At 33.4% G+C, this 27,237-nt stretch overlaps 1 protein-coding gene and 1 pseudogene across 1 annotated transcript in view; both read left to right on the top strand.

Moving 5' to 3' along the window:
• Nucleotides 1-27,237, top strand: part of ACTR3 (actin related protein 3) — a 100,282-nt gene that overhangs the window by 63,040 nt on the left and 10,005 nt on the right. Inside the window, exons 6-11 of the mRNA XM_077153582.1 lie at nt 1,911-2,006; nt 5,273-5,380; nt 11,869-12,012; nt 13,748-13,921; nt 25,371-25,463; nt 25,666-25,791. Of these exons, the coding sequence (XP_077009697.1) occupies nt 1,911-2,006; nt 5,273-5,380; nt 11,869-12,012; nt 13,748-13,921; nt 25,371-25,463; nt 25,666-25,791 (741 nt within the window). The remainder of the gene's footprint in view (nt 1-1,910; nt 2,007-5,272; nt 5,381-11,868; nt 12,013-13,747; nt 13,922-25,370; nt 25,464-25,665; nt 25,792-27,237) is intronic.
• LOC143677553 (myosin regulatory light chain 12B pseudogene) lies at nt 14,507-25,364 on the top strand (annotated as a pseudogene).

Genomic DNA, 27,237 nt, shown 5'->3' with positions numbered 1-27,237 from the left:
CTGCATTTCAGTAAAATTTTATTTACAGAATAGGCAGTGAACCGGATTAGCTTTGCAAGAGGCAAGATACAGTTTGCCAATCCCTACTTTTGACAGATGTGTACATCCCTGTAACTTTGAAGAAGATAAAGAATATTACTATCAGTCTGGGAAGATTTCTCCTGTTCTTTCCTAGTCAGTCCCAGTGCCCTAGAGTCATTGTTCTGATTTTTTTTGCAGTGTAGCTTAGTTTTGCCTGAACTTGAGTTTCATATCAATGAAAACATGAGATGTGCTTTTTGATAAGACTTCTTTGACTCAACATAACCTTGAGATTCATTCATGTGGTTGCATATATCAGTGATTTTGTTGTTTATTGTTGTTGTTGTTGCTGAGTAGAATCCTCTGTATGAATGACCTCACTTTGTCCATTTTCCTGTTAATGGTCAGCTGGGCTATTCCCAGTTTTTGATTTTTATGGTTATTTTGGCTATTGTGGTCATTCTTGTACAAGTCTTTTGGTGGATATATGTTTATATTCTTTTGTGTAAATATCTACATATGGAATTGGTGCATCTCAGAATAGGTGAAAAAATGATTTATTAAAAACTTCCAGAACTTTAATTTTAGCTATTCTCATGAGTGTGTGAACTTTCTCATTTTTGTTTTAATTTGCATTTTCCCAGTGACTAATGATTTTGAGCCCGTTTCCACATGCTTATTAAATATCTGTATTTTCCTTTGTGAGCATCTCTGATGATATTTTATATAAAACTTTGTTTTCCCTGGAGTTTGTTATTTTATTGCCTTGGGTTTTTAATTTGCTTAATTTTGTGTGTCCACCCAAACTCTTTTAAATAAGGTTAATAAATACATCAGGTAGTTATACCTATTAAATGTTTCATATATGGAAAAAGTTTACTTCTAGTTTTTGTCTTTTTCCTTTCTTTATGATGTCTTTTGAACTTCACAAAAAGATGTATTTGGTAGTGATTTCAAGGTCTTTCACTCTTTCCTGTTTATGATTTGTAATACTTCAAATTAAGTCATTCCTTATTCCAAAGTCAAAAAGACTTCTTTAGTATTAATGTTTAAAAGTTTCATTTTCCACGTTTAAATATATGAGATTACACCAAGGATCATATTGTCAAATCAGTATTGTATGATTCAGAACTCTTACCTAGTTTCAAGATTTAATAATTAAAAAAATTCAATTAATCATATGACATTGGTATTACATGAAGTCCAGGATTGCATGTTTGCCCTCAGGTCCTTTCTTGCCTTATTAAAACGTATTCTGATGCTGATTTAACCTATGAGGTTTGTGAGTGTTGCATGTAGTCACATCACTTACATAGAAGAGAGCTGTATAAACATCTCTATCTTATACTCTTAACATTTACATAGCTTTTGTGACATTTTCCAAGAAGCAGTGCCATAAATCTGTAGAATCTTGATTTATTTACTCTAATCCTAAATATACCAGTTACATTCTACTGAAAGTATTCCATAGATGTGAATTTTTCCACTAGCAAATATCACTGGTATGTTTGCCTGGAGGTCTGTCATTACTGTGTGTATAAGGTAGTTTGGATCATCTTTCTTTAACCATTTTTTCCTGGTCTGATCTGTTGCTAACCCTTTCCTTCCTTATGCTTAATCCATATGAATGGTATGATTTGTGGATTCAGTTTCCTTTTTGTATCTCCATGTGAATAGCCATATTGTTTTAATATATGTCTTCCTTTAGTCTTTGTATTTATCTTTGTACATCTAAGTTTAATGCCTTTTTTGTTTGTTTTTATTCTTAGTTTTTTTTAAGTTTAATGCCTTTTAAATACGTTTTAAATAAGTTATATCACATTTATAATTTGTCTGTAAAGTTATTGAAATAATATATTACCTATTTAAAATATTCTTCAATTCAATAGACTGAACCTCCCCTGAATACTCCAGAAAACAGGGAATATACTGCTGAAATAATGTTTGAGTCCTTCAATGTTCCAGGCTTGTACATTGCTGTGCAGGTAAGCAGTTTCCTATTTATTTATTTATTTTCATTTTCTTTTATATTTAAACTCGATTTAAGTTTTAATCTGGATTAATTTACTCCTAAAAGTGTTTCCCTTTTATTCTGCAAGGGTTTAAACATAACTTTAAAGCAAAACATAGGTCTCTCTTTGAATTTGTTACTTTAGAAACCATATTATAGGAAATGGGAATACTTAGTCTGCAGAAGGGAAATTTTTTTTCCAGCAGTTTTATTAGTATATATATTTGTATATCATACATTCCTTCCAAAGTGTACAATCAGTGGTTTACAGTATGATCATATAGTTTTGCATTCCTTACCATAATCAACTTTATAACAGTTTCGTTACTCAAAACATACAAAAACAAAATCCCATACCCCTTATTCCTTCCCTTCATTATTATTAACATATCTTAGCATTGATGGTTACATTTGTTACTATTGATGAAAGAATATTGATACATTACTGTTAACTGTAGTCAGTAGTTTCTAATAGGTGCATTTCCCCCCATATACCATTCTGTTATTAACTCCTTGAATTAGTAACATACATTTGTTCCAGTTCATGAAATAATATTTCTATCTTTGTGCTATTAAGACACATTTGTCCACCACAGGATTCACTGTGTTACACAGTTCCCCTGTTTTATCTTCTACCTTTCCTTCTAGTGATGTGCTTTACTCTAAATCTCCCCAAAAAGAAAGTTTTAAAGTAAGTTCATGGTCTTTGGATATTTCAGTGTCTTTCATGGGGTACAGAGAAAGGAACTAATATTTATTGAATGTTTGTTCCATGTCAAGAACTTTGCATACATACTCATTTTTTTCTCATAGCATTCATTGTATTCTACTTTCATAAGTTGTTTTTTGATTATTTTGCCTGCAGATATATTCGACCACTCTCTTCTTTGTGCTCTGTATCCTACATACACCTTTAATCATAAAAGCCTGTAATGTTTTATTGTACTTAATTTGTATACAGATCTGTATGGAACTATTTCCTTGCCACCATTCAGGGTCAGAGCTTCACTTTTCTTAACCCCATCGCAAATGCAGTGCTTAGCATATCCAAAGTGTGATAAGTGTATGAATTGATAATTCCTATTAGTTATAGATATTCTTATTTCTTTTTTTATAAAGAGAAAGAAACTGAAGTTTGAGGGCAGCTTATTCATGGCTTAATGGTGAGCTGTGATAACGTGCTGAAGTCTATTTCAGTTTATTTTTCCTTGGGCTCAGGCTAAGTTAATATAATTTTGGGATACACAGGACTAGTACTTTTTAATTACTGGGAAGAATATTTTGGCTTAGGATAGCAGTGAACTCATTAATGTTTATGCAGTCCATAAATTTAAGGGGCTGCCTTATAAGTTCTCTGTTGAAAATATTCTAAGAGTTGTATGCACCTCTCAGTAACCTTTTAGAAGGGAATATATGCCTGAGTTGGAGGCCTTTTTTAGCTCTTAAATCTAAATGAAGTGAGCATTTAGGTGAATTCATTTTCTTTTTTGTGAGTTTTTGTTTCTTATCTTCATTTTAAATGTAACAACTAAACGTTTAATAATACATAGGGCTTGCTTTAAAACAAAAACACTAAAGGTTTTGTTTCATTCTTCTGGAGTCATAATTTGGTGTCTTATTGATTTTATTAGTGATTCCAAAGTGGTCTTAACTTCTTTTGGTAGGTGTTCTGTTTCTGTTTGTGTTGATATTCAGTAGTCAATAGTATATCAACATATCTATAACATGGTGTTCTAATAACATAACTATCCTAGTTTGGGATCTCAGTTATTTATAAAAAACTTAAAAAATGATTGAGAGATAGCCCTGATTATAACTGAGGGCTTTGGACTATTCTAAAAAAGGAAAGATAATTTTTCAAAAGGAAGTCTAAACATTAATGCTCATACTGATATCAGTATTGAGTTTTTCATTGCTAAAGCCTTTAAAAAATATTGTATCGTTCTTTTCACCCTACAGTGATTGTGGTGTGAATTCTGTGTTAAAATAGGATGGTGGCCTAGATATCTTTCTAGGTCTCTTTTGGCTATCATGTTGAAAATAGGTAAAATAAGGCAAGTTTAACTGTACTTTTAATTATTAGTGATCTATCTTGTTTGAGACTTGTGTAATAAGAGATACAGAATTTTAAAAATGAACTAGCTGTGTTAATTTCTTAATTTTATGTTTTTAAAAAAGAATTGTGTTGTACTATGCCAAGGTTTTTCATTGAAAAATATCATTTGAGCACCTGTCCCTTAATCAACTCATATTTTCAAGTGTACAATGGCTTTTTCATAAGTAGAAGAACTTGTTATGTATTCCTAAATGCATGTTATATTTAGAAAATTAGAAGCTAATTTTATCTATAAGAGTGATAAATATTTAGAGCCATTTATGTATTGAGTAACTTGAGTGGTTATGTACTTAATTTGCCTTATTTTCACCTAACTTCACAGTTTGTGACACAGGTCAGACCATGCAAATATAGCTTTAAGTCCTGGCAATATTAGAACTTGTTTTGGTTTCCTAGGCTGTTCAAAGCATACCATGAAATGGGTTGATTAAAACAATGGGAATTGATTAGCATATAGTTTGTAGCTGGGAAAATATCCAAATCAAGGCATCATCAAGGTGCGATGGCTTTCTTCCTGAAGACCAGCTCCCAGTGATCCTTGGCTCCTCTCCCATATGGCAAAGCAAATGGCAGAGTCTTCTGGTCTCTCCCTTCTCTTCTGGGTTTGTTGGTTTCAGCTTCTTGCTTTTCTCGTTTTCTCTCTGTATTCATTCTGTTTATAAAGGACTCCAGCAATAGGATTAAGACCCATTCTAAATGGGGTAGGTCATATCTTAAATAGCCTCATCAAAAGGTCTTATTTGCAGTGGCTCACACCCAGATGAATGGATTAACTTTAAGACCATGTTTTTCTGGGCTTCATTGAGCTCCAAACCACCACAGTGCTATACAAATTCATGTTAATCTGTACCTTTTTTGTGGCTTTAGGAGAAAAGTGGCCCTCACTGAAATATATAAAACTAATAAATATGCCTCTAAAAGCAAATATAAGCCTCTGAGTTTTTATTGATAAAATATAGAAAATAAATAGGAAATAATTTTATTTTATAATAAATTAATTTTGTGTGTTTTTCTCACAGATAATACATTTTAAATTGAGTAAAGTATTTGAAGAAACTTTTTCTTCTAGTAACTCTGTGTTTTTATTTTTGTTTTTTAACCTGTCTTATTTCTTTTTGTTCAAGGCTGTTCTTGCTTTAGCTGCATCCTGGACCTCTAGACAAGTAGGAGAACGGACGTTGACTGGTACGGTAATAGATAGTGGAGATGGTGTCACTCATGTCATTCCTGTGGTAAGGATAGTTTAAAATTCTTGAATAGACCATCAAATAACATATCTGACAAAGTTAAACTACACAAGTTAACGCCACTTTTGAAAACATTAAATAGTATAACTTAAAAATTTCCTGTAACTTGGCCTTTTGTAAAAGTTCATTTATACTTATACTTTGCTCATATTATTTCTATTTTATATATAGAGGACAGTATTTCTTTGCTATAAGTTTGTGCTGTCATTAGGAAAATTGTGAATTGCAGTATGTGGAATGGAAATACATATGGAAAAGAAATTCTTTTTTTTTTTTTTTAACTTTTTTTAATTGTATAGTATACATACAAAGCAAAGAAATAAAAAAGCAGTAGTTTTCTAAGCACTCTTCAACAAGTGGTTATGGGACAGATCACAGAGTTTGTTATGGGCTACTATATGATCCTCTCAGATTTCTTCTAGTTGCTCCAGAATATAGGAGGCTAGAGGGCTTAAATACTTTATCGTCACAATCAACTTTTTTTGTGAAAAATGACATATATACAAAAACTATAAATTTCCAAGTGCAGTACCACAATTAGTTGTAGAACATATTTCAGAGTTTGACATAAGTTACAATTTCACAATTTTAGGTTTTTACTTTTAGCTGTTCTAAAATACTGGACACTAAAAGAGATATCAATTTAAAGATTCAGCAGTGATATTCAATTGTTAACTCCTATCTTCTATGTATAATTCCACCATCACCTTTGATCTCTCCATCCCTCTCTTTAGGGTTGTTTGGGCTCAGGCAATTCTAAATTTTTGATATTGGAAGTGTCTGTTAACTAATATAGGGTAGGGAGATGGAGCTATCTGATGTTCTGGAGAGGCTGGGCTAGGTTTCAGGACTTCTCTGGACCAGGGACCCATTTGGAGGTTGTAGGTTTCTGGCAAGTTACTCTAGTACATGGAACCCTTGTGGAATGTTATATATTACCCTAGGTGTTCTTTACCCTAGAATTGGCTGGAATGTCCTGGTTGGGGGTTGGCAGTTTATGATAGGTAGCAAAGTTTACCTGAAGCTTGCATAAGAGTAACCTCCAGAGTAGCTTCTCAACTCTATTTGAACTCTCTCTGCCACGATACTTTATTAATTACACTTCTTTTCCCCTTCTTGGTCAGGATATAATTGTTGATCCCATGGTGCCAGGTCTGGATTCATCCCTGGGAGTCATCTTCCACATCAACAGGGAGACTTTCACCCCTGAATGTCATGTTCCACGTAATGGGGGAGGGCAACGATTTCACTTGCAGAATTGGGCTTAGAGAAACTGAGGCCACTTCTGAGCAACAGCAGAGGTCCTCCAGAAGTCACTCTTAGGCGTGCCTATAGGTAGTCTAAGCTTCTGTGCTACCTACATAAGCTTCACAAAAGTAAGCCTCATGATTGAGGGCATGGCCTATTGATTTGGATATCCCTAAAGTTTGGCACAGTATCAGGGGATTCCCTGATGGTAAGGTTTAATAGTTCCATATTCTTTCTCTCCACCCTCAGGGGACTTTGCCAGTACTTTTTGGTTATTTGCTTAATATAGAAAAAGAATTCTTAAACATGGAATTCCTTTTCGGTCCAGTTGGTGGCTTCCCTTATCCATAATTAACAAATTTTATAATGGTCCAAAGATCAACTACCTAGCAGTTAGCTGTAAGCACTGAACATGGCTTTTGGGGATTTATTTTATTGAATAAAAATCTTAGGTTATGATTGTTCTTTACAGCATTAAGAAAAATACATCCTTTTGGATTATTTGTCAGAGATAGACTTTTTCTGCCAAGACTTTTATGCTTCTATTTCTTTGTTTGTCATGGGCTTTTTCGTTGTGCCTTATGGATTTAAAATTACTACTAGAATTCATATTTACCAGAACTAGATTGGTATTAGAGTTTATTTACTTATTTATTTTAACTTCTTTTATTGTATAATATAATATATATACAAAGCAAAGAAAGAAAAAAGCAATAATTTTCTAAGCACTCTTCAGCAAGTAGTTTCAGAACAGATCCCAGCGTTTGTTTGGTTTCTCCTCAGATCATGTAAATCTTTTGCCTAGACTTCATAAAAAAAAATGTATAATAATATTTAAGGAATGAAAATATTTTGACCTCTTATTTCTTTATTATTCTCATCCTTTTTTTTTTTTTTTAATGCACCAAGCATTCTGTTTTGAAGATTACATTCTCATGATGACTACTTCTGGATTAGAGTACTGGGTGGGTCCATTCCACTGCAACCCTTCCCCACTCTTTGATGTCATAATAGTATTAGTAATAACTGCTGTTTAAAAAAATGATAGCTTTATTGAGATATAATTTACCTGTTTAAAGGGTACAGTTCAGTGGTTTTTGGTATATTCACAAAAAAATTGAGACTATTTTAAATAGGAGTAGTGTATTCATTAGTAGTCACTCTCCATCCACCTGCCCCAGGTCTCTTAGCCCCTAGCAACATTAAATCTACTTTCTGTTTCTACTAGGTTTGCCTCTTGTGGATATTTCACATAAATGGAGTTGTGCAGTGTGTGGTCTTTTGTGACTAGCTTCTTTCACTTAGCACAATGCTTTTTTGGGTGCATAGTCCAGGAATTGGACCAGGGTCTCCTGCATCAAACACGAGCATTCTATCATTGAACCACCTGTGCACCTTTTAAAATTCATCCAGGATGTAGTATGTTTTAGTACTTCTTTTATTTTATTGCTGAATAATATTCCTTTATATGGTTATACCACACTTCATTCATTGGGGGAGTATTTTAACATCTTAGAAATTAGGATGTGTCCAACATTTGATGGCTTTATGTAGTTTAAGTGGCAGCATATTTTTTTCTTTGTAATGTATAAAATAATTGTTCATCTTAAAATTGAATTTAATGAATGCAGAATATTCTCGTTTAAGCCTCAAAACCAGCCTTTGATCCAAATCGTATTATTTTTTGAGGACCTTGATTTACTGATTTATATAATGTAAGAAGTGGGGCTGGAATTTGAACTTGCATCTGGGACCTTAGTCTTTTCCTTAATATCTACACAACTCTGCAGTAATAGCAGCATCTTGATATTAGTATTAGAATAGGTAATTGGCAAATAGACATTGTCAATGTGAAAAAAACAGATTGAATTTGGTAAGGGTATTGAGAATGAGTGTTTCCGTTCTTTGTTCCACTTTCCTTCTTTTTGTGGGTTCTTTTGAATCAATGGTAATTTTTTACGGTTTTATTTTCTTTATTGGCTCTTAGCTATGCTGTACCTCTTTGTTCTTGTTGTTTGTTTTTGTTGATGGTTACACTAGGGTTTGTAGTAAACGTCTTTAACTTGTCATCATCTAACTTCAAGTAATATTCTACCACTTCATGAATAGGAGCCATATAATAGTGTACTTCCTTATTCTCCCTTCCAATCTTTGTATTAGCTTTGTCATTCATTTTATTTCTGCATATTATAAACTCCTTAATACCTTATTACTTTTTGTTACGAAGTAATAAAAAGAGATAGTAGAAAGAGATGAAATTTCTTTATATTTACTCAAATACTGTTTACAGTGTTCTTTATTCCTTGTGAAGGTCCAAATTTCCAACTGAGATCTTTTTTTAAATAGCCGTTCTGTTTTATTTTAGTTTTTTAATTAAACGTTTTTCTTTTTTTAGAGAACTTGTGGGTTTACGGAACAATCATGCATAAAATAAAGGATTACCATATACCACTCCACCACCACCACTTGCATTGATGTGGAAAATTTGTTACAGTTGATGAAAGTTGTTAAAGTACTGCTATTAATCTATGTCCATGGTTTATGTAGGGGTGTTTTTGCCCCATATTCCCAGCTTATTATTATTATTATTATTATTATTATTATTATTATTATTATTTCATGTATGTCTTATGACACTGGTGTTAGTCAAAAGGTTTTTACAAACACACTGTCAAAGATAAAAGCTATATAGTTATACAATCATTATCAAAGATCAAGGCTATTGGATTACAGTTCAGCAATTTCAGGCATTCCATTTAGCTCTTCTAGTACACTAGAAACTAAAAAGAGATATCTGTATAGTGAGTATGTAGTTATAATCATTTGTCATATCCTAACTTCTCAGTTACACCTCCTCCCTTTCATTTCATCATTCTCTCAATTTTCAGGAATATCTGGGCACTGCCATTCTAACTTCTTCATGTTGAGAAAGACTGTCGGCATTGTGGGCTAGAGGAATGAAACTGATTGATATTCTTGGAGGAACTTGTACCTCTGGGTTTCAGGGCCTATCTGGCATCAAATGAAAACTTTTTTCTTCTGCCTTGAATGACTTCCTATAGCATTTCTTATAGTGCTGGTCTTTTGGCTGTGAATTCTTTACACTTTTGTATATCTGAAAAAGTCTTTATTTCTCCTTTATTTTTGAAAGGTAGTTTTACTTGGAATATAATTCTAATTTGACAGTTTTTTAACTCAGTGTTTTAAAGATGTTCTGCTGTCTTTTGGCTTACATTGTTTCTGACAAGTCTGCTGTCAGTCTTATATTGGTTCCTTTGAATATAGTACTTTTTATTTGTTTAACAGCCTTCAAGATTTTCTCTTTATCCCTAATGGTTTTCTGCAATTTAATTACGCACCTAAATGTGGTTTTCTTCATGTTTCTTCTTCAGGTTTATTGAGTCTCTTGGATGTATGGATTTATAGTTTTCATCAGATCTGAAAAAGTTTCTTCTTTATTTCTTCAAATGTATTTTCTCTCCTTTCTTTATCTTCTTTTCTTTGGAGACTGCAAAGTTTGCAGGTCAATATACTGGAGGAGAATGAGTTGCGTAGAACCTATGTATTAGGCTACATAAAGTCTTGTCGTTTTTTTTCCTGGTCTTTTTCCCCTTCTGTGTATTATTTTGGTTAGTTTTTGTTGCTATGCCTTCAAGTACACTGATCTTTTTAAATTGTCTAATCTGCTATAATCCCATCCAGTGTTTTTTTTTTTTTCCTTTCATATTCTATAGTATTTTCTTCTCTAAAAGTTCTGTTTGTATCATTTTACATCTTTCGTTTCTTCCTTGTGCTTCTGTTTCACTTAGCTTGATCATATGGAGTATGTTTATAATAGCTGTCTTAATGTCCTTGTCTACTCTTTTTGTCATCTCTGGCCTTTTTTTCTGTCTTTCTCTGTTAATTGACTTTCTCTTGGTCAGGGGGTTGTATTTTCCTGTTTCCTTACAAGGTTGATGATAATTTTTGTTTGAATGCAATTCTGAAGTTTTGGAGTCCTTTAAATATTTTAGAGATTTTTTTCCCGAAGACATTAAATTTCCAGGAATCTGTTTAGTTTTCCTTTTAAATATTATTAAACTGGTCTAGAAAATCCTGTAATATAGGGCTAGTTTGTCCTCACTACAGAGGCAATACCCTGCTAGGTATTCTTCTTTATACCTTGTGTTTGAGAAGGCCTTTCAATTTGGTGGGAATATGAGCTATTTCCAACCATGCGGAAGCCCTGGGGATTGTTCTGTCTACTTCTTTCCAGAGGTACTTTCTCTGTCCTCTGTGGGTTGATTAATATGTCAATTACTTGTCAATTTAGGTGTAACTCTTCCCATTTCCAGAGCTTTCTATCTCTATGCAAGTCCTTCTCCTCCAGTATATTGACCTGCAAACTTTGGATACATTGATCCCCATGAACCAGGCTCTGATTGTCTATCTCCTCTCCAAAATTGCAGCCTGGAAACTCTCTTTGCAGTAAGATGGGATCTTTGAATTTGTTTCCCTCCTCTTAGGGGTCAATGCCCTTCTCTACCTGTTGCCCAATGTCTGAAAACTTTTATTTCCTATAGTGTGTTTAGTTTTCTCATAAGGCAAGAGAGTAAATCTTCTAAATATTTTATCATGGCCAATGAGGAAGTCTCTGATAGGCATTGTTAAATAAATTTGCTTTTGCTACATTATTTGTTGTATTGCATTTTATTTATGATTCCATCCCAAAGAATGTAATTATTTGGCATTATGATGGTGCATAGTATGTCTCAGGTTTCTTAAATGGGTACCTACTTCAGTTGGAACTATGATTGCCACTTGTGGGTCAGTATCCAAATTTTCTACAATGCAATCTGAGCTTTTTACTGAAATTATAAAAGATGTAAAAATAAATATTCTATCTGATATAAAGTCTGCTATATAAAACATTTACTAGTTTTATTTTCAAATTCAGTATTTTTTTGGTGTCATTTTAGTCATGATTATAATCTTTTGTTAGAGTAAGTCTAAGTTACTGTATACTGGCCTTTCTTCATAATTTATGTGTAGAATTATAAATTCTATGATGAGTAAAGTTGAGAAGTACAGTTGAGGAATAAAAACTGGAATTCTCCTGGGATAAAGCAAGATTTGAGAATACAAATACATGAATATGAGAAATTGGTCTTCAAAGGTTAACTATTTAGGCTATATTAATTTCAAAACCCTAAAATTAAATCGACTTTTTTTTTCTTTTGGTCTAGGCTGAAGGGTATGTGATTGGCAGCTGTATTAAGCACATTCCAATCGCAGGACGAGATATAACATATTTTATTCAGCAATTACTGAGAGACCGAGAAGTAGGAATCCCTCCAGAGCAATCCTTGGAAACAGCTAAGGCAGTAAAGGTAAAAAGTAGTTGACAAAAATGTAAAAATTAAATCACATTCATAATATTAATATGAAAATTCTTAAGTAAGGAACAGTGCTTAGAAATAATCTTTTGTTAGCCAGTCAAATCATTGCTCTTAATTATATGTTTCTCTTGCAAGTAAATTATTGGGGTTATCAATCCCTTTGTCTGTTCCCTCCTCATTTCATATTTGTGAGCACTAACATACAAGAAAATTTATACCAAAGGACTTTAAATACACATTTTTCTGATTATTTCCTTTAATGAAAATAATGTTTTTACAACATAGTCTTCACGTCTCCATTTCTTTACTCATTCTTTAGTTTAATCTTAAAAGTTTTCTGTTATAAAAATTATTTTAATGTAGTTGATTCATTTGATTATAGAATAAAGGCAGTATTTGGCCAAGCGGTATGACAATAAAAGAAAGATTTAAAAGCCATGTAAAATATTTTAATAATTTGTCTGCTTCATTCACCCTATCAAAATACTTAGCATTACTCTTCATACTTATCATTTACCAATACTCCTTACAAATTTCAGTGGATTTCTCAGATCAGTTTAGAATATATAAAAGCAGAGCAGTCCTGGTAAAGAATAAATTCATTTATGTCTCTCTTCACATGTATAGAGTTTTACATTACTTTTTAGAGATTAAGAGAGAAAATGACTTGATTACTACTTTAGGTAGTAAAGAAATGGTTTATGTGGTTTTCAGAAGTCATCTCAAGTTGCTGGAATAAAAATTAATGTGTAAAAAATTAATATCAAGGCTACTAGTTCAAAATCCTTATTAAAGCAGTGAAGTTAAACATACGTATACACACACCAGTAATTTAAATCTATTCCACGGAAGACTATTGATGGTTGGTCTGGATTAATGTCTTTTAAGGATCACCATCTACATGTAATTCCCATTCCTGACAGTTTGAAAAAAGGTGATCTAACATAAGGAAACTCCTTTGTTTCCCAATATTCTTTCCCTTTATGTCTCTTGATAACAGGTGTAGTTATTTTCATCTATCTTGTGTAGAATTTTTGATGACTAACACTGTAAAATACGTTTTTCTTCAAACGAAAATAAGAGGATGGCACTCAGGCCATAAATTGCAAATAGAATGTTATAACCTATGACATATTTTTGAATTGCATTTTTGGTGAAAGATTTTACTTAGAATATATAACTGAATATGTAATCAACATTGATAGAGTTTAAACTTCATAGAGATAAATAGAATATATTTTCAGCTTTTTTCTTTCTTCATTTACTTAGGCCATAATCAGATTTGTTCTGGATAGAGATTAAGGATCTATATTAATTTGTGTGCTTGTAGCAACTATTATTTATTCTTCAATTCTGTGTGTATTTTGTGTTTTCTCCTCTCTAATACGAACTTCATTATTAGTGAAACAGTATAAAATGTTGGGTGACATTAATGAATGTTTTTATGAAAAAGCATTAAAAAGTAGAAATGGGTTGTTTAACCTCTCAAATCTTTCTCAGTTCATACATGAAGCTAGAAACTATGTGTAGGACATGAGCTGTTTATTTGTATTAAAAATATGATGATAATTTCCTAGCATGAAATTGTCTTACAGTTTGAAATTTTCTAAATTTATTTTCTGAAGGTTTTATTGATTCTAGTTTACTGAAAATTTACCATCCTTACTGACTTTTCCTAAAACAGGTAGAAAAAAAATCACTTTTGTTTCTTTGTTGATTTTTTTAGGAGCGTTATAGTTATGTATGCCCAGATTTAGTAAAAGAATTTAACAAGTATGACACAGACGGGTCAAAGTGGATTAAACAGTATACTGGAATCAATGCTATCTCAAAGAAAGAATTTTCCATTGATGTTGGTTATGAGCGATTCTTGGGACCTGAAATATTTTTTCACCCAGAGGTAAGTTTTCCTAGATACAATTGTTTGGAAATAGAGAGAAAATCAACTAGAAATTGTTCAGAAAGCATTAATCTCAGAAACTTACTTTAGTATACTAAAATAGTCATTTGTCCAGAAATAATCGCCTTTGTTAAACCTGGATAAACAGTTATTGTGTTTTTCATAAACAGAGAAAAACAAAGCTTTTGACTTTTTAATATATATGGGGTTGTGTGGGGTTGTAGGAAGAGGGGAGCCCTTAAAATATATGATCATTTAAAGTAATATATTGTGTGAAAGGTCCTAGAAAGGCTCTTCTGCCTCCAGTTGTGTATATCATGACCATTATAAAAACAGACTTCAATTGTCTGTCATAACAAATATTTAACTAGTAGAAATCAAGTCTTCTGTCTCTATGAAATCTCAGCAGCATAAGGCTATTTGAAATATGCAAAATTAATAATGAAAAATTATTTATTCTAGTAACTTAGTATGAGAAATTTAACTTTAACAAAATGACTAACATTAATGCCTGGTTTTATTCAGTATTAGCAACTGTTATTTTTAAAAAGTATTTATTCAGCAAATATTAAGTGAATATCATTTTAAGAATTAAATGTTCAAAAATTAAAATTGTTTTATCTTGCACTTATGGATGTCAAAGAATTAGTGAGATGAATATCTGAAACGGTATAGTTGCTTTAATTAATGTGTGTGTTTGGGGGGTGGCATGAGGACAAAGAGTATCTGAGTCTCCTTGAGAGAACTAGGGAAGTTTCTTAGAGAAGACCACAGTTGTGTTAGACTTTAAGGATAAATGAGTACAAGCCAGTCAAATAAGTTAGGGAATATATTTCTGGAAGAGGAGATAAGCTGAACAGAGGTCTGGGATATGAGAGAGCTAGATAATAAAAGTATAAAAGGGACGTGGTATTAGATGGGTCCAGATAGGTGTTCATGAACCAGATAATGATTACTATGCTATGCAAGGGAGTTTACCGGATTCTGAGGTCATGCAGAACAGCATAGAATTGGCACAGTCAGATTTTTGTATGGTATTCAAAAAGTCACTGGCATCTTTGGGTTGGATAGATTGGAATAGAGGTTTGATTCAAGTTGGAAACAGGTAATGACTTTATTGCAGTTTTCCAGATGAATAACATTTTAGGGTAGGTCAAGGAGAATGAGAAAGGAGATAAGAAAAAAACAAAAATAAAAATAATCTACAGGACTTAGTAATTGCTTAGATGTGAGAGGAGTAAGAATATGATGATTCCTAGGTTTGTAACTTGAGCAACTGGATGTTATGCCATCCCCTGAAATTACTAATACTGCAGGGGAGGAGTTGGTGAGGTACAAGGAGATGAATTTATTATGCATCTTTAAAATAAAAAGGTTCAGAGATAAACACTTAGGGGTTCTAAGAGTTTTGAATTGGGGCACATATTCTGGAGTGAAGATAGATGTGGTAGTCATCACCATATACTTGGCAAAGGAAGAGATTGGCCATAGTGGGGATGTGGAGTGGGAAGAAGGTGAAGAATGGAGTTCTAGTGTTAGTTCCTGGGTGCGCAACAGTGGCTCAGTGGCAGAGTTCTTGCCTGCCATGCCAGAGACTCGGTTTCGATTTCCCCTACCACCACCCCTCCCCAATAGTGTTAGTTGCTGCAGAGAAGTTATATTGGAGGCAACCTGGGAAGTATTCAGGGTTTGGTCATTGCAGCATGTTTGGAAGTAGTGTGGATGTTCTGGGCAGTGGCTGTGAAAGAAAAATATGATGGCTACTGGGGACTGGTATTTCAGTTTGTAATAACAGGGTTGAGAAATAGTGTTTATTTTTAAGCAGTGTCTAGTGACAGGAGGTAAGGAATTAGTATTAGTACTGGAAAATATGGAAGGGGGGAAGAGGAGCAGATAGGTGGTTAAGGAAGTTCATCATAGTTCATAGTTTTGATTTTTCTGTGAAGGTAGAGTAGAACTGATGTATTGGAAGAAAGGATTTGGCATAAGGTTGAGAGCTTTGAAAGCATGGTGAATTTTATAGTCAATATTGAGGGAAACTGAAGATGAAGAGAGAATCCATATTAATAGTAGTGGGTACCACTGAGATTAGGTACACCAGATTTTTAGTTACACAATAGTGTCTTTTCTCTCACACATTTGCAGGAAAGAGCTAACAACAAGACAGAGGTTAAAGTGTTGTAGTGTAAAGAAGGGAGTGTATATAGGGAGACTGTTTTACTTAGAGGTAGTAAGGACAAAAGACAGGGATTAGGAATCATGTTGAATTGACATGTAATTGTAAATGGGAGAAAAGGAGTATGTACCAGGAGGATGAGGATTGTGGTCAGAGCAGTATACTAGAGTTTAAAAATTTCAAAAGATGCATTTTCTTAGTGAAAAAAAATTTTTGAAGAATTTGTATTCTTCACATGGTTTCAAAAGCCAAATAATACTGACAAGCTGTTCTAGTTCGCTAGCTGCTGGAATGCAATATACCGAAACGGAATGGCTTTTAAAAAGGCGCTTTTAATAAGTTGCTAGTTTACAGTTCTAAGGTCGAGAAAATGTCCCAATTAAAACAAGTCTATAGAAATGTCCAATCAAAGGCATCCATCCAGAGAAAGAAACCTTGATTCAGGAAGGTCAATGAAGGTCAGGGTTTCTCTCTCGTGGAAGGGCACATGGCGAACACAGTCAGAGTTTCTCTGTCATCTGGAAGGTCATATGGTGAACACGGTGTCATCTGCTAACTTCTTCTCCTGGCTTCCTGTTTCATGAAGCTCCCTGGGAAAGTGTTTCGTTTTCTTTCTTCATCTCCAAAGTGCTGGCTAGTGGACTCTCTGCTCTGTGGTGCTGCAGCATTCTCTACTCTCTGAATCTTCTTCATTCTCCAAAATGTTTCCTCTTTTGTACGACTTAGAAACTTCTCAAGACCCACATCCACATGGGTGGAGACATGTAGTCACCTATTCCAGCTTAACAACCACTCTTGATTAAATCACATCTCCAGGGAGATGATCTGATTACAGTTTCAAACCTACAGTATTGAATAGGAATTATTCTGCCTTTATGAAATGGGATTTAGATTAAAACATGGCTTTTCTAGGGGACATACTTCCTTTCCCACACAGGCTTACAATAGAAACAGCAGCTCCTCATCCTCAACTTCTTTATGCTGCAGAGGAACCACTCTTGGTAATTACCTCCAGATTTCAAAATACTATACTTATATTGCTGTTTCTTGATTTCTGTAGACACTCTTTTCCTCAGCCTGCCCCTATGTTAGGATAATTATTGGTTAAATCAATGGTATTGTAGTATTGATAGTGTTATACCCATGACTTTTTTCACAATTGAGGCTATAGTGTAATGTGATTCTTTTTTCTTGTAAAATTTACTTTTTCTTAACTTGTGTGTTGTTTCTTTTTTCTTTTGCACGGGCAGTCACTGGGAATCGAACCCCAGTCTTACAGTTTGCATGATAGACAAGATGTGCATTGTTTCTTGATTTGCTTCTTTTGTGTTTGTTCATTCCTTCTTTCATTTATTTGTGGGTTTGGAATTAATTGCCTGGTTATATAAAATCTGGATGGGAACCTGGGGCTCTCACTGTTCCATGTAGAGAATTTTAATAATTTATTTTTTTAAAGTCCTGTTTTACCTTTCCTTATACAATTTCTTATACCTTCAATTTCAGGAATCTTTTGAAGGTTTTACAGGGTGAAATTGGTTCATTTCTTAATAGTATGCCCCTCTAGTAGCCCTTAGGATGTAATATTGATTGAGTTTTTGTCTTCGAAATAGAGTTTGAAATATTTTATGCATTGTTTCCTTGTCTCTTCTTTTTCTCTTTGGGCATTTGCTTTTTCTTTTAAATTCTTTTGCTGCCATTTTAGTGGGGATTCAGGAGTGGAGACATAACCACCCTTAGCTGGAAGTGAGGGCAAATTTTCCTGTGGGGCATATACATGGAAAGAGTGGCTTAAGTAGAAGTGGATTGAAAGTCACAGATCACTAAAGTTAAGGAAAATGTTTTGAAGTTGACATTTTGGAGAAATATGTTAAAATCCCAAATTGAGGCGGGGCACTCCCCTCAGTCGTCGCCCCTGCCGGTCATCTCACGCACGACAACCTGGTTCCGGAGTCTGGAACAGAACTGAGCAGCCACCATGTCGAGCAAAAAGGCAAAAACCAAGACCACCAAGAAGCGCCCTCAGCGCGCAACCATGTTCCTCACTATGTTTGGTGAGAAATTAAATGGTACAGACCCAGAGGATGTCATCAGAAACACCTTTGCTAGCTTTGATGAAGAAGCAACAGGCACCATCCAGGAGGATTACCTGAGAGAGCTGCTGACAACCATGAGGGGTAGGTTTACAGATGAGGAAGTGGACAAGCTGTACAGAGAAGCACCTGTCGACAAAAAGGGGAACTTCAACTACATCGATTTCGCTGGCATCCTTAAACATGGAGCAAAGGACAAGGATGACTGAAAGAACTTTAGCTAAAACCTTTCAGTTAATTTGTCTTACTCTGTTTTATTTCCAAGACACCCCCCCCCCACCTTCATAGGACCTACCTTTTGCATGCATTTCGCTTCACAGCTCTGTCTTCTTTTTTTCTCTTGAGGTATTTATTCCAGACCTTTCTACCACTTAGCAATTGTATAATCAGACTGGAAATGGGGAGGAAAAAGAGATTGTGTTGAAAAAGATTGTAAATAAAAATCAATAAATGTGAAAGCCCAGGAAAATATATCCGTATTTCTGGTTTTGCTAGATTTTTACATTTTTATATAATAAAAATGCTATTTTAAAATTTAAAAAAAAAATCCCAAATTGAGGCCAAGAAATAGTATTGTGGAAAATCCTGAACGAGGTGCCAAAGTCCTAGATGAATAAGACCATCACCACAGGTAGATAATATCCTGGGTGAAAAGAGGTATGTTGAGCTTCAAAGGAGGAAGCATTTGAGAGGAATATTCTTATAAATTTGCTTTTAGCTAATGTCTTAGCTGTTTTAAAACCTGTGTAAATACAATGATTTGGTTGCATCATCTTGCTTAGGAATGGAATAGTTGGCAGGATGAAAATTTATCTTGTTATTGTTTGATATATCAATTTTTAAAATTAATAAAAAAATATTGTTTGTATACCAATTTTTCTTCACGAGTTTTAAAACTTGAAACATCTTTTTCTCTCTATAACTTCTTTAATTTCTTTATTTTAATTTTCTTTTATTTCTTCTATGAGAAACCTGTTTTTCTTTAAGTTGTATTTTAAAATCAAAGTTATATATATATATATATATATATATATATATATATATATATATGTACATTTTTTTTTAAGTCCTACTTCTGCAAGTTCTAACAAAAACTAGGAATGCTCTACATGCTTCTTTCCCTGTTTTCCATTCCATGGGGGTAACTACTTCAGATGGGTTTTACTTGATTCTTTTGGTGATTGCCTCCATAGTTCTAAATTACTTGATTATATTGCAACTTCAATTTTTTTCAGTTTTAGCTTTTTCTATTAATATCAGACTGGGAAAGTGGAGAATTGCCTTCTCTCTCCTCCTTTGACCCCTACCACGTACTTGTACCCTTCCCATTCCCTTATTATTCCAATTACATTGTGATTCCGTAAGGTCAAAATTCAGTGCATACATATATATATATAATATAAAATATATTTTTAGAATACTTTTAAAAGTATTGAAAAACTTTATAATAGAGTGAGCAATTACTGATTCAAAGCCTTAATGATCAAATGATAAATCTATATCAGGTAAGCAGAATTCTGAGATTGCTTTTGTGCTGTGGGCATATAGTGTTTATATTTTTATGACTACAAAATTTTATTCAGATCTGAGCCATATGAGTCAATCATGAAATCTTTTCCTATCCCATGCTTTGTGTTCCATGGAATTGTTAATAAATTGTTTGCTTACTGTTTCAGTAATTACATTAATTCACCTCTAAACTCCTTCTACCAGTTGGGTAAATATTCTCTTAAGAAATAAAGATGCAGAAGGGTTTTCATCAATTTAAACATTTTGGAGCCTCAATATGTTCCAGTCTGAATGTTCCATTTGCATTGCACCAAGTAGAGTTGTCATACTCCTTCTGAGGATTCTCTTTGTCTCTATCCTTTGTTGGTTCCCTCTTTCCTATATATCTCATGTTTCTTACTGTTCACATCTTTATTTCCTTGGAGATCATTTGCCAGTAGGGTTCCTGATAAAGGGTGCATAGAGAGGGAAAGTTTAGGACCTTGAATTGTACTCACTTGATAATTTGGGTATGGAATTCAAAATTGAAAATAATTTTCCTTCAGCATTTTGAAGCCAATGCTCAGTTGCTTTCTATCATCTAGTGTTACAATTCGGGGGGTGAGGGGGACTGTTCCTAGATTTTACATAGGACCTATTTTCCCTCTTGAGATACTTGTAGGATCTTCTCTTTGTCCCTAGCATTCTGAAATTTTATGATGGCACTCTGTTTTTCATCTATTATGGTGTGCACTTGGAATCTGGAAACTCATGTCTTTCTGGAAAAATATTAAATTATTTAGTTGATCACTACCTCCTTAACATTTTCTTTGTTCTATCTTTGGATCTCCTATTATTTGGATAGTAGACGTTTTATACTGGCCTACTTTAGCTTTCCTATTCTAGTGTTTTTTTGTTTTTTTTTTTAATCTTATCTCTAGGCAATTTGTTCAGTTTAAACCTCTATTGATTGTATTATTTCTGGTAACATTTTTAATTTTCAAGAGCTTCCCTCACCCCTACTTTTTTTTTCCTTTCTCACCCTATTTTCAAATATTGCTTTTCTATGCCTCCTTGTCCCTATTTCATGTTTGCATATCTTCTGGCTCTCTGAGGATATTAAACATAAATTTAAAAAAATTTTTTTTCTTTTTTATATAATCTCTTTCTTCCAAATTGTCTTTTGTTTGTGTTTTGATCCCTATATTTTTTGTGCCAAAGATAATCAGATAATCTGTCTGATAATCCTTGGCAGCGAGAGTGGGGGAGGGCGGGGGGTATAGGATTTGGGGCGTGGGTTGTGTTCCATTCATATTTAAGAAGGGACACTAAGAATCTGATTGGAAGTCTGAACTTTGTAGGTGGGGTTATTGACTCTGGCTTTTCCTTTGGTAGAACGAGCTGTGTGTTTCTTTTCAGGAGTAAAATTTGGCTGCCAGATAGCTATCATGTATGCAAGCTGCATGCCTTCACTTAAAATCCTTCTACTTTCAGTCATTCACCTGCGGATAAGAATCCTGGGATGCCCTGTTTTACTCTCTTTATCAATTTTATCAATTTTCATCATCAATTTTCTCCTGGGTCGAGGAGGAGGCAGCTTTGGACAGGGGATTTCGGACTCTAACGACTTATCAGACAGACTTCCAACCAGTCTTCCTCCCTGTCCCTGTTTTCACCTCAATTTCAGAGCTACTAGATGCAGTCATTTCTTTAAATGTTTGTGATGTGAAACAGCTTGATTCTTGGCTTTCCCTACTTATAATTTAGTAAGGTCTACAAAGTTTTATCCATCTGCTTTCCAGTTCACCAAATTTTGTTACTGTTTCTTCCTCTTCATGTCTCTCCATACTCTGGGGATTAGGCCTTTTACAGTTTTTTCTTTACTATTGCTTTTAGTAGAGTTTTGAGAGAGAGCCAGATTAGATATGTGTGTTCAGTTCCCTCTTTTTTCCTAGCTTAGGCCTTTTTTTTTTAATTGTATGAATTTTATTACTTCTTAACATGTTGAAATATTTTTCCGGAATTTTAAATGCTCTGTGTCTCTTTATCGTTTGAAGGATTTGCTCTGTTTTTTGTTTTGGTTAGAAGAACGTGTGTGCATGTGAGCTTTCCAGTGCTTGAGCAATGAATTAAAATATGTGAAAGAACACGGAAATTTCTTTTTGAATTAAATTCATTACAAATGTTAGAAAGAACTGATAATTTAGAATTAATGGGTTTGGTACTTTGATTTTTCTTAAGAGAAAATTAATTTTTTTTTCTTTTGCCATTGCTATCCTAAATTTTTAAGTTGGACAGGACATTGCTAGGTATAGAAAAATTTGGACTACTGTGTATACTTGGGTATTCTCTACCCCTCTGTTGACAGCCTCTTACATTCTCAGTAGCAATAATTTTAAGACCTAATTAGGGGCAGGTAAAGGCATAACCAATCCTTTTACTGGAAGAAAAGCCTATGTTTGTTCTTATTAGTGACCCTAGGTTAGGCCTATTAGATTTAGTTGTATAGTCTCTAACAATTTATTATTAATTCTTTTTTTTATTCATTTATTAACTAAATATTTGTTTGCTATTTTACTACATTTTATCTTGTTCTCAACTATCTTAAAGGTAGAGAAAGAATTATAGAAAGATTGGTTGTGTGAAAGAGCAAGTGAGTGAGTTATTTTACATAAATACTGAAGATGATGGCTGACAAAGTACAATGTTATGTAGTGAATTTACAGTTTCTGCCTTAACAAGTAGGTAACACTTCAAAGTGAATATCACAGAATTCATTTTTCTGTTAAATTGTTAATATTCCCTATGCAGATTTTTGGGAAATAAGCCTCTTTTCTTTTTATAGATAGGGTAAATTACAGATTGAATTATCAGTTTGGGATCAAAAAAGCATAGTGGTTTGAGAACTAAAGGTTCTGTAGAGATTTCACAATCTAAGGCATAGAATAAAGTTGTCTAAGATCATGAATGTAATCGTGGAAAATAAAATTTTAGGATTTCAATTCTATTTAATCATTGAACTATTCCCTGCTTGCTTATGAATGTATCTATAAATGAACTGTAGAGAACAGCCAAGTTGAGCTCTATTCTCTATTTTTCCTCCTGAATACAATATGTACTTATCCCATAACAAATAAAATACACCTTGTACAACCATAGTTTGGACTTTCGAGGTTCAATTTAATCCACAGTTCTGTACCCCCTATATATTCCTGTTAGGGTTTCATATGTACATTCCTTAGCATGCTTAAAAAAGATAGACTTTGTCCACTGGTTCCTTTTCTCTTATGGTAATAGAAATCCGTAGTACCTTGGCTAGTGATATTTTACTTTATCTAAATTATATTTAATCTAAATTTAAATATTTTGTACCAGTGTGCTTCATCACTTAAGGAGCACTGACTCTTCCTTCATTATATGCCCAACCTCTAACTAATTTAAAACTGATTTTAAAAATTGGGAAAAAACTGACTCATACCTAATAATTATCAATCAAGTTGTAAAATCTCTTTAACAAACAAAGGAATGTTGCATCACCCATAGGGTAAATTGATTTTAAAATGAGAGGTAAAAGGGCGGGCAGTGGTGGCACAGTGGCAGAGTTCTTGCCTTCTGTGCCAGAAACCTGGGTTCAATTCCCGGTGCCTGCCCGTGCCCCACCCCAAAAAATGAGAGGTTAAGAGAGGTTGTTAGTAGTCTATTTTCTAGACAATATCTCAAATTTTAGTCATTCTAGTGAAGTTCACTTGATTATTTTATTTCATTTTTAAAATTAATTAATTTTTTTTTCTTTTTCTCTTTATTCTTTTTGTTCTTAATTGGTTTTTAATACATTAGAATTAGGTTTCTATCTTTTTTGTTTTATATTTTTAATTTTTAAAAAATTTTTGCATGGGCAGGCACCAGGAAATGAACCTCGATCTTTGGCACAGCAGGCAAGAACTCTGCCACTGAGCCACCGTCACCCAGTTTTTACTATTTTTTATTGTGTTAAAATATAAATATAACGTAACATTTGCCCTGTTAACCATTTTTAAGGGTGCAGTTCAGTGCTATTCATTACACTTGCAACATTGTGTGGCTGTTCCCAGTGTTTAGTTCTCAGTTTTTTCATCACCCCCAACAGAAACTCTGTACACTTTGAGGTTTCTCGACCTTTTTAATTTTTCTGGTATGCTGTATGGTAGGGTCACATTTTATTATTTTTCCATGTGAGTATCCCATTATTGCAGCACCATTTGTTGAATTTTTGCTTGTTATTTTTTTCTTTGCATGGTGCGGGGGGCAGAGTACATGGACCAGGAATCTAACCTGCGGCCTCCTGCATGGCAGACAAGAATTCTACCATTGAACTTTCCTTGTATTCCCTCATCCTTTTTATTTTTAAACTAGGAATAATCCCTACAGTGCTTTCCTTTTTTATTTTAAATATATGACCACTTAAACATTTTATTTTTGAAAAGTTTTAGTAAACTGACGTCTTTGTTTGAGAATACAAGTTTGATCATCAGGTCTAGTGTCTGAAAACTACTTTTGATTTTCTTTTCTGTGGTTCCTCTCTCAGGAAATAGTGTGATTTAGAAATCATAGGGCACACATATAGAAATAAATGATGGTGAAGAAAGGAAGCCTTCCCTAATATTTTGCATCATTTCTCTTTGCATGCTGTATATAATGATGTTCTACATTAAATTTGTTTTACTTAATTTCAACCGCATATTTCTTTACCATAGTAATTTTTATTATCAAGCAATTACTTAACCAGTCTGTTTAAAAAAAATTCTAACAAGTATACCATATAAAATAAAACATGCATACTCAGTACTCCTGATAAGCACATGCTAATATTATAACATGTATTATATTGAGATTTTTTTGAAGAAATTAAATATTACAGATGAAGTTCATTCCCCAGATCTTTCAATTTCTCTACTTTCTTTTTATCCTTTTTCCTACCTTCTCTTGAGATACCGCTGTCATGAATTTCGTATATCCAGTATATCCAGTCCATATTTTCTTTTGCATATTTATGTAATCTATAAGAAACGTAATTTTTTTGCTTACAATTTGTGTAAATGGAATCATTCAAAGTCTTTTTTTGATGTTAGCATTTTACCAAATGAATTTTGCTTTTGAGTGTCAATTATTTAGAGGTAATTTGTTTATTTTGACTTTTATGGCGTAACATCATGGTTATACATTTTATTTATTTTGTTCCCTCCTAATGGGCTTTTATGGATAGTTTTTGCTCTTATACACAGGCTGCAGTGACTATGCTTTTATGTACCTCGTCACACATGTGAGAGTTTCTCTGGAATTTGTTCTAAGACGCAGCATTAATAGTCTTTGCAATTTAAACTTTGTTACATACTGCCATATTGCTGTCTTGTCAGTGAATGGTTACACCAGCAGGATACCAAATTTGCCATCTACCCAGATTTTTGCCAGCTTTTTATGTTTGTGTGGCTCTACATTTTTGCTTTCTGATGATTTCAAAATAGCATGTATCATTACTTTGATTTCTTCTGAAATCTCTTGATTCCAACTTCTTTAATTTGAACCAATTACAGATACGAACTTACAGGTTTTAAAAGACTTTTTGTACTTAACCTGGAAACTTTGCTTCTCAACTTTTTATGGTAATTAAATCAATAGTGATTTAATCTCTGTAATAACCAAATTCATTATTTTTCAGTTTGCTAATCCAGACTTCACACAACCTATCTCAGAAGTTGTAGATGAGGTAATTCAGAATTGTCCTATTGATGTCAGACGTCCTCTCTACAAGGTCAGTACTTACAGCAAAGTTGTTATTCAAAGTCATACTACTTAAAAAAAAAAAACTTATTTTCTGTCTTTTATTTAATATTAAGTAAAAAAAAACTCTTTAAAGGTATAATAGAATTATATTACTGTTTGTTATATCTTTAAATTTCACTTCTTTCCTTTTAAATAAAGATCGTATTATTTATTTTTCTCCACTGCTGTAGAACATTGTACTCTCTGGAGGTTCAACCATGTTCAGGGACTTTGGGCGTCGCTTGCAGAGAGATTTGAAAAGGACCGTAGATGGCAGGCTGAAATTAAGTGAAGAACTAAGTGGTGGGAGATTGAAGGTTGGTTTTCTCAGCTATTGGTGGGAATATTATGAGGGTACCTTGATTATTATAGTGGGATGGGAGGGTCTGCCACTTTTTGTTCTTATTTTCCTACTTAGCAGGTATTCTAATGGAAAGTAGTTAATGTTATAGATTCATGTTACTGGTATTTTAGTACTGAGAATCATACTAATCACGTTGATTATGAGTTTTTTTCAGTTTTTACTAAAATACTTAAAGTGAATTGATTACCTTAATAGTCTGTGATTATGGGTATGTTAAGTAGTTGTTTCATTTATAATGACTCATTACAGATCCAGAAAATGAAGAAAAGACATGTTATGTATTTGTTGGTATAATATTTCAATAAAGTAAAAATGCTTAACATGTCCTTATGCTTTCTGTCTGTTTTAAAATGAGAAATGAGGATTTTTTTTTCCCAGTAAAGTCAGCATTATACTAACATATCCAGTGATGTAGGTAAAACTATGTGCCTCTGCCTCCTTCCCTTTATTTTACTTTATAATCATTTTTATAGATTTTCATATCTCTTTATCTGTATTAACATTTGATTTTCTTCTCTATTTCAATATAATTTTTAAGCTTTTAATTTTGAAATAATTTCAAACTCACAGAACAGTTGCAAAAATAATACAAACCCTATACAGAGGACTCTGACTTATCCCCAGTCCCCCATATGTTGAAATCCATTTATCCATCTAGTTAGTTTTCTGAACATTTGCGAGCAGGTTGCACACATCGTACTTCATGAACATAAAATACTTCCTTGTGCATTTCCTATGAACATGGATATTCCGCTTATGTAATCACTTTAAGTACAGTTATCAAGTTCAGGAAATTTAACTTTGATATATAGCTTAAATTCTATATTCCAGTTTTTTCATAAGTCAACATAATGTCCTTTTGGGTCTTTTTTCCTCCATTCTTAGATTGTATTTAGTGTCATATATTGCATTTAATTTTCATTATCTGTTTAGTTTTTTTGCCCTCCCTCTCTCCATCCATCCATTGTAGAAATATATGTACAACATATTTCTTCCCATTACACCCCTACCCAAGCATGCCATTTGGTGGGATTAGTCACGTTTATAGTCTTGCATTACCCTCACCGCCATCCATTACTATAACTTTTCCTACGCCCTAACCAGAAAACTCATACTTACACAGTTATTAACTCCCTATTGTCCCTGCCCCTAAGGTCTAGTAACCTGTACTCTACGCTGTCTCTAAGAGTTTGCACATTCTTTATTTTCTTTGTAGCTGCTATGGGGCTTAAATTTAACATCCTAAATCTATAGCAATCTTTTTAGTTTTGATACCAACTTAACTTCAATAGCATACATAAACTATGATCCTATACCCCTTCCTCCCCCCATCTTTAGGTATTTCTTGTCACAAATGACATATTTACCATTATGAGTCTAAAACTTTTCTCATTACATT

Source organism: Tamandua tetradactyla, chromosome 3, assembly GCF_023851605.1.
Source record: "Tamandua tetradactyla isolate mTamTet1 chromosome 3, mTamTet1.pri, whole genome shotgun sequence".
Taxonomy (NCBI): Eukaryota; Metazoa; Chordata; class Mammalia; order Pilosa; family Myrmecophagidae; genus Tamandua; species Tamandua tetradactyla.
The sequence above is the reverse complement of the archived record's forward strand: the minus strand, read 5'-3'. Positions and strand labels throughout refer to the sequence as shown.